This window comes from Perca flavescens, chromosome 18 (genome assembly GCF_004354835.1).
Source record: "Perca flavescens isolate YP-PL-M2 chromosome 18, PFLA_1.0, whole genome shotgun sequence".
Classification (NCBI taxonomy): domain Eukaryota; kingdom Metazoa; phylum Chordata; class Actinopteri; order Perciformes; family Percidae; genus Perca; species Perca flavescens.
In genome coordinates this window covers 9,913,528-9,930,649 of record NC_041348.1, presented here as the reverse complement: position 1 = coordinate 9,930,649, position 17,122 = coordinate 9,913,528, and the positions used below count along the sequence as shown (strand labels likewise).

The 17,122-nt window shown below is 42.4% G+C and overlaps 1 protein-coding gene across 1 annotated transcript; it reads right to left on the bottom strand.

Moving 5' to 3' along the window:
• Positions 1-109: 109 nt before the first annotated feature.
• LOC114572825 (zinc finger protein 2 homolog) lies at positions 110-16,275 on the bottom strand (the record flags this gene model as incomplete). Its single annotated transcript, XM_028604607.1, has 4 exons — positions 110-1,271; positions 9,973-10,131; positions 10,664-11,548; positions 16,239-16,275. Coding segments are annotated over 4 exons (1,995 nt in total), but the record flags the coding sequence as incomplete, so codon positions are not given.
• Between the last annotated feature and the right edge of the window lie 847 nt (positions 16,276-17,122).

The following is a 17,122-nucleotide window of genomic DNA, read 5'->3' as shown; positions in this document are numbered from 1 at the left end:
TAATGGTTTATTTCAACCAAACCAGAGTGGTGATTGTTGGAACAGTGGAAAGACGAACCAAGACGGCTTTTGGTCATTTTATTTAGTTTCTGTCCACTTTGAATGAAGTGTGTTTTACGACGATAAAAGTCCTGATTATTTACATGGAGTCTGGTGGAGTTTGGTGACGGTGTCTTTCGGGGCTGGTTCAGGTTAAACTAAAAGGATCTTACTCTTTAACTAAAAGCTCCAGCTCTGTAGGGATCCTTTCCATAATGTTGTCAGACACTTAGAATAATAATCTGAGTCTGTCAGCGGCGAAAACTGAACTTTTAGCGGACGCTGAATGACGCTGAACATTTGTCCTGTAGGGTTACATTACAGCTTGTTTCTTCCTGGGTAAGAGCTGAACTGCTCAGTGACTTCGCTTCCTGTTTGCGCGGCGGCGTGCTGCGCCGTGTGCCGCTTCATGTTCGACACTTGTGTGAACTTTTTACCGCAGACGGTGCAGCCGAACGGTTTGGGCCGCGTGTCCCCGGCGTGCTGGGCCATGTGCCGCTTCAGGTTCCCGCCCTGAGTGAAGCGTGCGCCGCACACCGCGCAGCCGAACGGCTTCTCCCCCGAATGCGTCCGCAGGTGTTTCTTCAGAGCGCCGCTCGCCGCGAAGCCCTTGGCACAGACGGAGCAGCCGAACGGCTTCTCCCCCGTGTGGATTCTCATGTGCGCCTTCAAGTTGTGTTTGTGGTTGAATTTGCCGCCGCACTGCCGGCAGCGGAAGCGTTTTTTGTCGCCCGGCTCCGCCTCCGAGTTCTCCTCCGAGTTCGCCTCCGTCTGGCTCTCCGCCTCGCCGCCGCACTTGTGTCGCCTGAACCCGGACAGCCAGGTGAACTGTTTGCCGCAGACGCTGCAGCAGAACTGTTTCTGGCCCGTGTGCACGGCCGTGTGCTGAGTCATGTGAACCTTCTGCGTGAAGCCTTTCCCGCAGAACGGGCAGCTAAACGGCCGCTCGCCCGTGTGCAGCCTCTGGTGCGTCTTCAGGTTCACCAAGCGGCCGAAGCGTTTCCCGCACTGCGAGCAGCCGAAGGGCTTGTCCCCCGTGTGGCTGGTCATGTGACCCAGCAGCGAGCGCTTGCAGCCGAAGGTTTTGCCGCAGACGGGGCAGCCAAACGGGCGCTCGCCCGTGTGGATCCGAGCGTGGGTTTGCAGATGTTCCTTTCGGCCGAACGTCTTCCCGCAGTCGGAGCAGCGGAACGACTTCCGGCCGCCGGTGCTTCCTGCGTCGTCGTTGGAACCTGAAGAAGGAAAAACTGGGCTCAGTAGAGATGTAACATACACACACAGACACAGACACACAGCATGCACAATAAATCGTTATAAAATCGCGATCTTGATTCACCCCTGTTCACGTTTAGTTTTTTCGTCAGTTCATTTATTGAAAGCATCTGACATTGACATGTTTTAATTATTTAAAGACATGTTCAAGGAGTTCAGATAGAGCTGGTATCAGGGCCACATTTAGTTCAATGTGTTATATGTCACTATTTTTGGTAGCCTGCTGTACTTAAATGGCCAGTGTGTATTTTATTTTCTTTATTCAATGAAGCCTCTATGTTTACAGGCTTGTGGTGATGCGCAAATGTGCTATAGGTGCTAAACATTTCTTATCTGCTTGGTACTGCCAACTTATTTTGTTTTATCATGGTTCACGTGTGCAATAAACATTACACTTTGTGGAAAAAAAAAATAAAAATAACGTGGCAGAGAATCGGGATATCAATTCTAAGCTAAAAAAAATTGTGATTCATATTTTTCCCCGAATCGTGCAGGCCTAACACGCACGCACACGCACACGCAAGCGCGCGCACGCACACACACACACACACACACACACACACACACACACACACACACACACACACACACACACACACACACACACACACACACACACAGCGCCAGGATTCCAGTTTTGGATGGGCCAGACTAATTGTGGGTGGGCCTTAAATTAAAAACGTTATCAAATCCCTGTTTAACCTAATAAAAATGGCTGGCTAATATACTGTTATATTATATATATTATATGTGCTTACATAATAAAGATTGTAATAGCTTGATGCTATTTATATGTTGTTGCATTGTAAAAAGTTTCGGTGCAAAGGACGGACCTATCCGCGATCGCTCTCCTTGGTTCTGCCCAAAATAAGAGCGCTTTGGACTCTCCATTACGCACCATACCTGGCTGTGCTATAGCGCATCTCTCCTTACCTAAGGCCTATAGACTGTAAAAGTGGTCAGGAATCTAATATTTCCCCAAAACATAGTTTAGTTCTGCTCTTATAACATAATATTTCACAATTCTTTTCAACTGTTTTAAGTTTTCAACAATATACAGATCAACACTGCCAGACAGTTTCAATCAATACTCGGCCACAGAACGTGTTCATTGACAACGTCATCTGTCATGTAAAACAAGACTCAAGTTATTTCCTTACATTAGTGTGATGATTCATGTTAAAAACATGTTTAACAAAAATAAATAAATCGCATTAATAGCCCTAAAGCATTATTGGCCATAACAAGAGAAAACCATGAGGGAAAAACCACTTGACAACAGTAACAAGCTGTTATAGAAATAGATCTGCGCCTGCAGCTTCTGTAGAGGATTATGAATTGAGTATTTTAATCCATATAACTCATATAACGACATAATACAATAATACAATAATAATAATACCACTCTGGTGGTCCTACACAATTAAACTCAGCAGAAGAAGTGACCGGATACTTTAGCACTGGTTGAGTTGCGGGCTCATCCACGGAAGACCGATCCACAGGGCTATATCCACAGGGGCTATATCATCCACTCGCGAGGCAGAGGCAAAGGCTATAGCACCGGCGCTGGTCGCGCTAACCGCGCTAGCCGCGCTAGCTGCGTTAGCATCCTGCGGTGGCCGAGACAAAGATGTGCTAGGCGTTGTGGAACTCAGCTCTCCTTCATCTCCCGGTTGCAGCGATGACTCTGAGACCGTTTGTGCACGTTTAAGGTACCTAAACAACGACTGTTGCAACCTTGTCCTTTACTGGAAATGATTTTCACACTCTCAGATCACTGGGAGCTAGCCTAGCATACCGACAAGCTACATCCGATCCGAACCTCACTGTCTGCTGAACTTGCGCAGAAACATAAAAATAGACATGACCAGTTTTTTTTTTATTGTTTTTGAAAACTAAACATTTAGACAATTTTAGCACAAATTATGAGATAATTTGCCGATTTTTAATAATTCTTCACCAAATTATAATATATTAATTAATTAATGTTTTTTGAGGAAATGTTTTGGGTGGGCCTGTTGAAAAGTGGGTAGGCCTAGGCCCGTCAGGCCCACCCATAACGCCGTGCCTGACACACACAGGGATGTAACACTGCATGGTGAATGGGTTAAACATGGATATAAATGTGTAAAGGTTTCAACTGGCTAAGATAAAAAATAAAAAAAGTCCTAGGGCGAAATCTATAAAAATCTAGGAAGTCGTAATATTTCAGGAGAAAAGTCGTTAAAAAAAGTCCTAATAATTTAAGGAAATCTAACTTTTGTTGCAGTTTCAGTGTCACTTTTAATATAAGGACATATGTGCTGTTTTACACAGTTTATAAAACATAAAGATTATTCACTGATTTGTCTGAAGCTCATTCTGTTACAAACATCCTGAATCGAACCGTAACAGCTCTAACGCTCAGCGATGTCGCTGCATTTAAGTTCCCTGCCTTCTTTTGTAACTTTAAGTCTTAATGTTTATTCATGTTTATTTATTTATTTATTTTTACCAAATAAAGTTTTAGTTAGCACTTATTTTGTGTTACAGTTTTAAATTGACGGTTTATAAAAATTTCGGTTTTTCACGCTCCACACCAGCCAGACGAGATGATCAGTCGGGTCCCCGAGGTCCAAAAAACTGCCTCGGGACACACTGAGGCGACACCGACTTGAGAAACGTAATGCGTGTCAATAGCAGCAGGCGGTGCTACTCTGTATTGTTGCTGTAATGAACAATGTAATGACAACCGCTGCTGATTGGACGAACGCGTCACATGGGTTTGTTTTCTCCGGAAATTCAAAGCCAGACTGTCATGGCGGCTCATTCAGAATACGATCTCATATTGTACTAAAATAGTTCACTGAAACATGTTTCTGAAAACATTTTAAGTGAGAAATAGGCCACGCAGTTGCTGAATCTGTCTTCATTTCAGCTCAACAAAGGTCAGTTTAAAAGATTTTTGTCAGATTTTGAGAGACTCTAGTCACGCTCATTCCGCTCGCCATTTCCGGGTGAGTCCCGACTGCCCTGCCTCCGACTGAACATGTCAGGTCGGCCAAAATGAAGGCCGACAGCCCCCCAGACTGACATCTGACACCAACGCATGTTTTTTTTATCGTAAACGTCGCGATTTTAATGTTGATAAGACCTTTATGAGGATGTTTTATTGTTGTTTTATTGAACCTAATCTTTCTTTTGCCTTTGTGCGCTGGTTTGGGTCCCTCACTCTTAAAAACAAAAACAGGCTGCAATACATAACTAAAGTGTAAACTATGGGATTAGTTTTGTGACTTTAATTCCAAGCAAAACGTCTCAAGTATCAAACAAAAAACACTAACTCAAGCAAAACAATTGTCACCTCAAAGGTAAAACTTAAAACTTGCAAACAAAACATTTGTGTAGTTGTAAACTATCGGTCTTATATTTGTTTGATATTATGTCCTTTTGTTTACAGTTCCCTCTGCTTCTTTCTCAATGATCAGTCTTTTGCTCTCTCCATCACGTTTGCAGTCATGCTCCCAGCTTTCTCCTTTGCGCTCCCTGAGTTTTTGCTTGCGATTCTGACACAAATATCTCGCGTGGGCGGGTCTTACAGAGGTGCGTCCCCATTGGCTAATGAGTGTTAAGGGAAAGTTTGAGTGACAGCTCAGCCTCAGTGCAGGTAAACTAACGTTAGAGACTCAGAGTCTGGTCTGGAGGACACACAAGCCACTCCACAGGGGATTCCTACAAGATTAATAAAGTGTAAGTATTGATCATATCTATATTATCTGTGATCTACGTTGCAAGCATGGTTACTAGACATTTGTTGTTTCGTTGTGTTAAGTTACTAGTGTTAAGAAATATCTAAAAGACGTGTTCGTTCTGATTTCTGGAGGAAGGAGGAGAGGCTGGGGTCGAATTGAAAGTTAAGCAAAAATTTTAATGAAACTGCATGAAAACGACAAGACAAAACACAATCAAACATAAAACATAAAACACTGCCAGCAGCAGACTGCAAAACATGCTTCCCCTGTCGGGTCACAGTTAGCAGCCATGCGACATGACAAAACAAATACACTGTAAACAGCGGACTGAATCCATGTATCTCCTTGTGGAGTTACAGAAGAACAGTCATGTGACCTGACAAACAAATACACTGTAAACAGCGGACTCCAACTGCTTACTTTGCGGGGTCACAGGCTGTAGTCCCGAATCTTTCTCAGGATCAGAATTATATCCCTTGGAATTGTGGGTGTTTCGCTGAATGGAAACTGTCCCAGGTTAAAGACACACCTCTGATTTCAGGTTTCCTCCAGGTCACAGACAAAGGTCGTTTCACATGGTAGTGCCGATTCTGTTCAAGTTTACAGAGTTTGCATTTCCTTTATTCTAATCACTTCTGGCCCTGCAGGGAGTGGCTCCCCAAAAGCAGAAACAATAGTTACCTTTCCTGTGGGGCTAATGAGTCTTCTTCATATAATAATTGTCAGACATGACCTGATTAATTCTTTAGAAGCTAGGTTTTGGGTGAGGCAGTCAAATGCTGATTAGTGTAGTTACTTGATTAAATTTAGCTGCAGGCCCCATTAAACATTGTTTTCCAAACATAGCCTGGCTTTAACTTTTTTAAACCTAACACTAGCCAGCTAGCTAGTAAAGCTTTTTTAAGTTAGCATTTAACGTTAGCTATACTGCTAACGTTATCTAAAACTTGTAGCCACCAGCTACCTTACTGAGCTAATAATTTACCATGGGAATCATGTATTCTTCGTGAGGCCTTACTCAATGGAGCTGTATTAATTATTGTCTTCTCTCTGTAGAGACCTGCAGGACCCGAGCAGAGCTACGATGCTCTCTCAGGTAACCTTAGGTTAGTAACGTATCTATATTATGGTCTATTAGGAAAAATTATTATCCAGCTAACTACTAATTGTTGTGGTTGCTATTGGCCTGATAATACACAATGCTAGGGTATTGGTTAAGTTGTACAATGTAGAAGCTGTGAATATAATGTATTACATCTAGGAGGTCGACACATACATTAGATAATGTTCCATCTGTACACACTGTTTCTTCTTTCTTTGCACTACCTTAAGATGGCGTATTTTCTAGCGCTGTAAATGTCAACAATATTTAGAATTAATGCATAGTGTTACTACTGTCTAAACTGTACTTTAATACTTTGCTTAGTGATCCTTATGGTTTGATGTGATGTGCATGTGTCCTGGTGGCTGGCCATATCTTACTTTACACATGTAGTCAATGTGGAGGTAGGAATCTAGAAAGTGTGATCAATAATATTCCAGAAATAAGTGTTCCAGTAGTGTTCAGGAAAGCTAGAAAAATGTTTCTAGAGTGCAGGCTTTATTACAATTATTTATTATTGAGCTAATTTCAAACACTTTTTATCATCCAATAAGGTACTTCAAGCTTTACAATAAGAAGTCAAGGAAGTGAAGGACTACAGCCACATCCCAGCCCTTCAGAGAACTGTCCTGCAGAAAAGGCTGTCGTCCAGACTGGAGCGGTGGGACATCAGTGAGCTCAGGAGACCACATGATCCCAGGCGTCCAGGAGTTGTGTGTGATATTCCTGCACCACCCTCAGACCTGTTGTTGCAGACACAAGTCAGCGGAGAAATACAGCTTGCCTTAGGTGAAACTGAATGAATGTGAAATATATACATAACCCAATTACTCAGTATGTTTGTGTATTGTTGGTGATGAAAAACTGACCCTGACCTGTGATGTACTGCAAATAATGACTGACACTGAGTTCCAGCTTCTTCTACCACCGGGGCCCCAGCAAAATATGTTCAAATGTCCATTATGTATGTGAAGTTTTATATTGGACTAAAAATAAAGCATTATAATAGTCTCAACCTTATTTCCCGTTTTATATAATGAACCAAACAGACAAGGGTGAATGTAAAAAAATGTTTTAATATATTATGTGCATTTTAAAATATAATTACAGTAAGACAATGTAAACACAAATTAAATTACAGGACAGTATACTGTAGTAGGATATATTGACATAAAATGGCCTAAGAAACTATAAGTACACCAATGAAAACTTAAGAAAAAGGTTATTGTAAGTGTTAATTGAGTATCTGAGCAAAATATGATCAATACATACGCTATTGGTCTACACCCTGGCTGTTTGAAGCCTTCGCACACAGTGTTTCCTCCACAGAAAAACCGAAGGATCCTCTCCCTCTACTGCTCCCACATCCTCCTGGTTGGTCTGCCTGCTGCCTGATGTGAGCTGTGATAGAAAATTATAACAAAGTTTCTTACACAAATCAAATGGTAACAAAGTTCTTACTGATAACTGAGGCTTCCAAGGTTATGTGATTTACAATTAAAATAACTTGCTTTTAAGTAGCCATTAGCAAATGTGTAGGCTTTAAAAACACTATGAACATTTTCCTTATGCTGACCTGCTTGCAAATGCAACAGAAGACATGTAATTAGAGTTAGGATAGCCAGTCATAACTAGGAAAGTACAGATGAGCACAAAACTATAAAGATGAACCAGTTAAGCAGTGCTAACACTGCATTTGTACTGTACAGTATGTGTCAACCTCTAGATATAATACATTATATTCACAGCTTCTACATTGTACAACTTAACCAATACCCTAGCATTGTGTATTATCAGGCCAATAGCAACCACAACAATTAGTAGTTAGCTGGATAATAATTTTTCCTAATAGACCATAATATAGATACGTTACTAACCTAAGGTTACCTGGGAGAGCATCGTAGCTCTGCTCGGGTCCTGCAGGTCTCTACAGAGAGAAGACAATAATTAATACAGCTCCATTGAGTAAGGCCTCACGAAGAATACATGATTCCCATGGTAAATTATTAGCTCAGTAAGGTAGCCGGTGGCTACAAGTTTTAGATAACGTTAGCAGTATAGCTAACGTTAAATGCTAACTTAAAAAAGCTTTACTAGCTAGCTAGCTAGCTAGTAACTTAACACAACGAAACAACAAATGTCTAGTAACCATGCTTGCAACGTAGATCACAGATAATATATATATTAATAATACTTACACTTTATTAATCTTGTAGGAATCCCCTGTGGAGTGTGTGTGTCCTCTAGACCAGACTCTGAGTCTCTAACGTTAGTTTTAACTGCACTGAGGCTGAGCTGTCACTCAAACTTTCCCTTAACACTCATTAGCCAATGGGGACGCACCTCTGTAAGACCCGCCCACGCAAGATATTTGTGTTAGAATCGCAAGCAAAAACTCAGGGAGCGCAAAGGAAAAAGCTGGGAGCATGACTGCAAACGTGATGGAGAGAGCAAAAGACTGATCATTGAGAAAGAAGCAGAGGGAACTGTAAACAAAAGGACATAATATCAAACAAATATAAGACCAATAGTTTACAACTACACAAATGTTTTGTTTGCAAGTTTTAAGTTTTACCTTTGAGGTGACAATTTTTTTGCTTTAGTTAGTGTTTTTTGTTTGATACTTGAGAAGTTTTGCTTGGAATTAAAGTCACAAAACTAATCCCATACTCTGACTTAAAATCTCTATATGAGACAAAGACCCTGAAGAATGCCCAGTCAGTCCTGGCTGATATAAGCCACCCCCTGAACAGCTACTTTACGTTGTTGCCGTCTGGCCGCAGAATCTATCTGCCTAAATGCAGGACAAACAGACACAAAAATTGGCTCGGTTCTCTCTTACGATACATCCCAAGGCTGTATGCTGTAAAGCTTGTAACATGGATCAGGGATGAAGCCGTGGATTGAGCTCTGTTCACGAAACTACGGGCTAACCTTAGTAGCTAGTGCTAGCTAGTAGCACGACATAATGATTACATCTCCCTGGTTGTCTAAATACATTCATCGTGTATTTAGATAAGCATGTAAACGATCAGGAACAACTAAAACATGTTTAACTTGGACGGCGAGTTCATGAGTTCCCCACTTGTAAGAGACACGAGAGAGAAGCTCATGAACGAGCATGTTGCTACGACAACACAAACAAACTGTTGCTGGTGCGCGCGTGCCTCGTGACGTCATGGGCCAGTCAACGCGGAAGATCAGAGCTCCCTGATTGCTTTATGCACTTTTAAGCGACTCTCATTGGAATGAACGGGGCTTCCCGACGAACGCTGTATCCAGTTCTCCTAATACATCCATGCTCACCACGGGGCTCCTCAGGTGCTGCGAGCAAATCACTCTGCCCAAGTAGCAGTGCTTCGCCTTCGGAGAATATAGTTCCCAGTATGTATACGGTTAGAAGATGGCTGTGTCTCATATAACCTTGTTATTTGTACACGCTCGGACTATACAAATCACAACATGTAAATAGGAACATGTTGGCGTTATTTTGTCACTTATTGGGAGCGGTAGGCTAGATGGAGCCGGTTACCTCCAGGGTCTATGCTAAGCTAAGCTAGCGCTGGGTGCATCAGACAGAGTTACGACACGCACAGAGATGAGAAGGGTATGTATGGACTTATCTAACTCTGGGGGATACAGTGGATAAGCTAAAGTCCCAATAAGTCGGTGTGTTCCTTTAAGTCCTAGTCATACAGATATTTATTTCAAACATACTTGCACAAAACTTGTTTTGAATATTTACTATGTGTCCCCCCCCTCCTCTCCCCTCCCCAGAACTCTCTCTCTCGCTCTCTCTCTCTGGGTTTTATTTTTTTACGATCAAACCTAAGTGAGGTCCTCTGCTTTCCGTCCCGTCCTCGTCGCTGAGTTCCACCTTAATGTTCAACTCCGAAGAGTCTCCAGTGTGGTCTTCAGTCTCTGGTTGTAATGGTGGATGCGAGTTCCTGGCTGGTTCTGGTCCTCCACAGTCCTCTCCATCAGCTTCTGTTCAAGACAAGATAACATTAACACACAATAAACTTACATTTATCTCATACAAATGCCATCAACTACAGTTAACATTCAATTAGTCTCGCTTTGTCAGACCTTCCTCCACAGCGCTGCGGAGGAAGGTCTGGCTAGTCCACACAGCAGTCCGGGATGGGAGAAAAACGTGCTCTGGATTTATTGGCATTTCTTTCACAAAGAAACCAATCACAATCGTCTTGGGCGGTGCTACGTGCCAGACGGAGCCACGGTGCCTCTGCTGTATAGTCTCGGGAAGGAACTTGTTTTGGTGGAACGTGTGTGTTCAAAAGATGTTTTAGTCGTGCAACACAGAACTCAGATTGGACAGACAGTCTAGCTAGCTGTCTGGATTTACCCTGCAGAGATCTGAGGAGCAGTTAACCATAGTCCTCATGAATGCACAGATTTCCCCATTAAATCTTGCTGTGGTCTGTTACTTATGTATTGAACATCACATTAACAATATTGCCCCCAATACCCAACCAGATACTGCACATCCTTGACTTACTGGAACGGTGAGTACTACAGATCTGTTCCATGTGTTGAGTTTGTCTCTGGCGAAGCTGTGAGGACTGAGCTTCCTCTTCCTCGTCTTCACGCAGAGAGGATTCTCCGCCGCAGGTGTGTCTCCGCAGCTGGTAGCGCCAGGTAAATCGCCGGCGGCAGGCGCGGCAGCCGAAGCGGTTCTCCTTCCTGTGGACGGACATGTGCTGCGTCAGGTGTCCTCCGTGTTTGAAGCTCTTGGCGCAGACGGAGCAGCTGAACGGTCTCTCTCCCGTGTGGATCCTCGTGTGGATGTTCAGGTTGTCTTTGCGGCTGAATGTTTTCCCGCACCGGCCGCAGACGAACGGCTTCTCGCCGCTGCCCTCCGCCTCTCTGCTCCCGCCGCTCTCTGCCTCTCCGGTCTCGTCCCTCCGACTCGGACGCTCGCAGGCGCAGCGGTGACTCTTGAGCTGCGTGTACCAGGTGAATCTCTCTCCGCAGATGCGGCAGCTGAAGCGTTTCTCCCCCGTGTGCACCGACATGTGGTACGTCAGATTCACCTTCTGCGTGAAGCTCTTGGCACAGACGGGGCAGCTGAAGGGTTTCTCTCCTGTGTGAGTCCTCATGTGGATCTTCAGATGCGGGCTGCGGCCGAAAACTTTCCCACACTCGGAGCAGCGATACGTCTTCTTCTTCCTGCCGGCGTTGTGTCTGGCATCGCCGGTGGGGACTCGGAGAATCCGCAGCGAGTTTAAAAGCGACGGAGACGCCGCACCGTCGCCGTCCCAAGAGTTGGACTTGTTGTTGTCGGGTTCGGGGTGGAGATGTGGAGCTGTGTTCGAGTCGCTGGCGGTTTCCGTTTCCTCCGGTCCCTCGACTTCTTCGTTAAACACCAACAGCTGCTGAACATCTGCAGGAAACAGGAAACACACACAGAGACGCTGGGAAGATTTCAGTATGATCTCTTTGGGTCAAACAGCAACATGTGGATTTATCTGGGGATTATTTTTCTGGATGAATGGATTAGTTGTTTGGTCTATAAAGCAAAACAAAAACATTTTAAAAAGTGACAAAAATGTAAAAAAAAAAGAAAAAAAAAAGTGGTGCATAGGGGCAGGAATCTTCACTGGTCTCAGGATTCAAATCGATTCGATATCAAGATGCGTCGTAGTGCTGGGCGCTATACAGTAGGGCTGAACGATTTTTGAAAAATAATCTAATTGCGATTTTTTCCCCAAATATTGCGATTGCGATTCGATATTCGATTATTTTTTTAAGCTCTTTGTCTTCTGTATTATTCAACAAAGACAAAAAAATCATTGTATAGTATGAACAACACACAATTACACAGTAGACAGTTAAATAAGTAAAAACACATACACACATATATATATATATATATATATACACACATACATATATATATATATATATATATATATATATATATATATATATATATATATATATAATATATATATATATATGCAATCAAATGCAATTAATCGCCCTACTATACAGGTTTAAATGGTATATTGCTGTTAATTTTCATTTGGTGAAATTGGTGCAGAGAGCGCTGCTGTAGAGGTAAACAGCTGTGTACCCTTCTCCCTCATGACGTTACTCAGCCGTACTAACGTTAAAGCGTAACCCTCGCCAAAATGCAACCTAGGGTCTTTTTGTGAATGTACTCCGAGTCGAACTTTCGTTTAAAAGCATAATTAGGACGGAATCACCACTTTTTAAAATTGTATTTTTGTTTTTCGGTCAAATGGCCTTTTGAATGGGAGTGCTAGGGGCACTTTTATGCTAGCCTCAAAGTAGCTATTTTTAAAACCCTAACAAGGCTCGTCACAACATTAAACTTTGCACGAAGTATCACCAGGGGCTGTAGATCTTAAAAAAGCATTGACAACATTGTTTGTGTACCCAGAGTTTACTAAAAAGAAAGGTTTTGAATAACTCACCGTAGCTCTTGTTGTTTCCGGCCGCTACCACCTCGGCAGTCAAAACGAGTCGATATCCGAATGCGAATGAACGGACTTCATATGAGGCTCCTTTTCCAAATACAAGTTCAATATTGTTTTTCAATAACGACAAAACAAGAAATAATTAGGGCTGTCAGCATTAACGCGTTAATCGCGTTGCGATTAAGGGCCAAGCATAACGCGTAAATTTTTTTTAATTGCATCCCGCCATTTATTAATTTATTTTCACTTCACTCGGCTTCACCTCGTGCCTAACAGGCTACTATTTTGACCCTTTGCCGCACCTTTACTTATTATGAAGCTGCCATACTTCCTCCTAACACATCCTCCTGCTGCAGCAACACAATTCTGAATTGCGCTTTTTAGTTTCCAAAACTCCCGGACAGCTCGTAGACAAGTCGAAAGCCATATGCATTGTGTAAAGCAGAATTAAAATATCACCGAAGCACGTCAAGCTTGAGCTACCACCTACGAGCTAAGCATAGTACAGTTACCATGACTCAGGTTGACGCTAGTGGGCTCAGGCAAAGCACTACTTTGGAGAGTGCTACTCGCCGACCTGTTATTGAAACCAAAGTGCAAAGTGCAAACACTGTCTCATCAACCGGTGATCACTGGACATCAGTGAGTAATCAAAATTATTTAGAAGTTACTGCACACTATATTGACTCTGGTAAGTAGGATTGGGTACCGAAACGTGCCGACCTAAACGGTAGTAACGAGACCGAATAAGAACGAAAATGATGGTGCCTCATTACGGTGCCTGACTTTACACTACACCTGATAGCAGGTAACGTTAGCCTAGCTTTAGCTAGCAGCTGGATTAAACACGGTTAAAATGTTGACAGCTAATGTTAAACAGTGTAAAGTGTGACTGTATTTCACTGTAGAGGATTCCAACACCGGGACGTAACAGTCTGCTCTGCTGCGCAGCAGCTGCTGTTGTTGGAATTAAACAACACCGAAGGTGTGTTCACTTAAAACAGGTAGCCTCGTGGTGCATTCACAGTAATTGTAAAATACCATGGCCTTAACAATAAACAAGTTCCTCACTGTTGTTTAGTACCCTTCTTCTTTTCTCTTTTCTTCTTAAATAAAGTAAATAAATAATAACCTAATACAAATCTTAAAGTCAAGTTCATAAAGTAACTTTCTTTGCATTAATTTGATTCCCAATCAAGATACACTGGTAAAAATTGCTTTCCATTGTTAATATGTACTTAAAAACTGTTCTGAAATGCAAAATAATAGAATTTGAATCATGTGATAAAACATGCGATTAATCGCTATAACTATAGAAATTCAGCGATTAATCGCAATAAACAAATTAATCGTTTGACAGCCCTAGAAATAATCCGTGCATTTATATGGAACTAAGCTTGAGAAGCTTTCCATCTTTACTCTCCTCTCTGTTATGTTGCAAGCGGAAAACGGTTGTTTTTGAAGTGTGTGAAATGGCTGCGGCCGGAAACAACAAGAGCTACGGTGAGTTGTTCAAAACCTTTTTTAGTAAACTCTGGGTACACAAACAATGTTGTCAATGCTTTAGTTAAGGTCTAGAGTCCCTGGTGATACTTGGAGCAAAGTTTCATGTTGTGTCGAGCCTTCTTAGGGCTTTAAAAATAGCTATTTTGAGGCTAAAATAAAAGTGCCCCTAGTACTCTCATTTAAAAGGCCATTTGACCGAAAAACGAAAACACAGTAAATCTTAAAAGTGGCGCTTCCGTCCTAAATATGCTTTTAAACAAAAGTATGACTCAGGTACATTCACAAAAAGACCCTAGGTTGCATTTTGGCAATAGTTATGCTTTAAAGACCTGTCAGCTTGTGGCCGTTTAGCTCAGTTGGTAGAGCGGGTGGATTCTTTTACTGTTCACACACACACACACACACACACACACACACACACACACACACACACACACACACACACACACACACACACACACACACACACACACACACACACACACACACACACACACACACACACACAACACAAACAAACAAACAAACAAACACACACACACACACACACTTGAGTCTGAGAGGCTTAAACAGAATTATTCTCATTATTAATGTTGTGGAGCCAAGCAAACCCTTTAGTAATCAAAGCTTTAAGGAAACATGATGACATTGAAATGTTTTTATGTTGTTATATTCTATGTTCTGACAGTAGCATAATCCATTATACGTCTTTAGTCAAGCAAAAGAAAGAAAATACTGTGAAACAGCCAGAATGTTAACAAATACTGTGATACAAATTTTTGGTTATACTGCCCAGCACTAATGCATCCGTCCTCCATATTATTTTATATTACTACACATGGTTTTAATCAACCAATTAAAACAGTCAAAGTGTGGCCTCTAGCTCACCCAGTAAGAGCGTTTGCCCCAGATTTGAATCCGACCTGCTGCCCTTTGCTGCGTGTCATCCCCCATCTCTCTCCCCCTTTCCTGTCTATCCACTGTCACTGTAATAAAGGGAAAAGCCCCAAAAAATTCTCTTTAAAAGCAGTCAGATATATATGAACTCCCCTTTTTATTGTATCTGCTCTTAAAAAGAAAGACACTTCCTGAATGTAGCTGGTTCTGAACACAGCAGACAAAAGGCAAGAAAAACTAAAATTAGCGAGCGTAAAATCAACAAGTAACATCAGTAGGCTATAAACGATTATGGTCTGTCACTGCATCCATGCAGAACGCATCGCGATGCATCGATGCAATGATTCATTTCAACACTCCTAGTGGCGCTGCAGGTGTAGACAGTTAAAATAATAATAAAATAAAATACATTCTGCGGTGCATCCGCTCCACCAAAAGGTCAATTAAACTACCGATCAACATCAAACGACTGAATAACAGTGAGCATGTTGGCAGTTTGGTTTGGAGGGTTTCTGTCACACACACACACACACACACACACACACACACACACACAGTTACAAATTAGACACACGGACACAGATACGCATTTGCGGATACAAATCACTCTGCATTCATTTCTGAATTGTGTTTTACAAGTTGCAAATACTTATGAGACAGTTTTAGCACAATAGTGTGTGTGTGTGTGTGTGTGTGTGTGTGTGTGTGTGTGTGTGTGTGTGTGTGTGTGTGTGTGTGTGAGTGTGTGTGTGTGTGTCTCCGTGTGCCTGATAGTGTGTCTCGCTGTGAGAAGTCAAGACAGCCCAAATTATCATAAACCCGGGTGTTTTAGTTTGAAATGTGTTTTATTTTTGTAAAGTATCCGGCTGGACTGTGGCCTTCTTGTATGTGGTAACCTGCCTGGCTTGACAGATGCAGCTCTCTGTGTCTCGCGGAAAAAATAGGGGAGACGCCGAAAAGATCACGGCACATTGGCTCCGAACGGTCTGCATACGTTATGTGTGATTTGGGCTCGGATCACAAAAACAGAGCAGTCAAGAAAAATATATTATTTAGCCTGTTACGTTTTGCAGGTAAAGTCTGTTTTTTTGACAGTTGATTTGTTTTAGGGTTTTCTTTTTTTTTTAATCCAATAATTGCAACATCTTTCTAAAACAATCAAGCAGCCCTAACTATCACACGTCAGACCGTTTAGCGGCTAAATAACGGCATCGACGGTGTTCCTACCTTCCTCTTCATCGTCTTCACTCTTCACAGGGACAGGAATGAATGGGAACTTGGTGATATCAGCCTCCTCCAGCCCTTGAAGCTGCTCTCCCTCCTGACTGCTCCACAGTTCCTCCTGTTCCTCTTTAACGTGTGGGGGGGGCTTTGGCTCCTGCTGGTCCACACTGGAGCTACACTCCTGCTGCTCAGGGGGAACCTCTTCTTTAACCACCAACAGCTGCTCAACATCTGCAGGAGAAAACAGGAAACTCTACTAAAATATACTAGAATGTTGTCAAATTGCTTACCAAGATCATGTACCACATTTTTTAGTCCAAACACAGGAACGCACACACACAGACACACGTACGTACACACACACACACACACACACACACAGACACACGTATGTACACACACAGACACAGACACACACACACACACACACACACGGGCTGAAAAAGGTGCCAATTCCGATACCTCATGTTTTTAATTTCAACATCAACAAAAATACATTAAACACAAAACTTTTATTTTCCACCTTAATTGTGACTCAAAACAGTTATAACAATTTTTTTTTGCCCCCAACGTCGCCTTCCAGGCAGCGCAGCAATGGTTATAGTTAGGGTTAGCTGCCTGTAAGGCGACGTTGGAGCGATTGCGCCTGCTTTGGAAAGTTAACTAGTCGCAAGTTTGCGGTAAAATGCAGTTGGGTTGTCGAGGTCAAAACGCTATCATGTAGCAGCTGTGACTCAAATAAATGTATTATAAATAATGTTATGTCGTGTTTTACTCTTACACTGCATGTTTGCTGCTTCAATCCAGATGAGTATTGAAAAGTATTTTCCGTGACTGAAAAAGACACGTGTTGAGGATGAGGACCAGCCTGAACCGGAGATAAATCT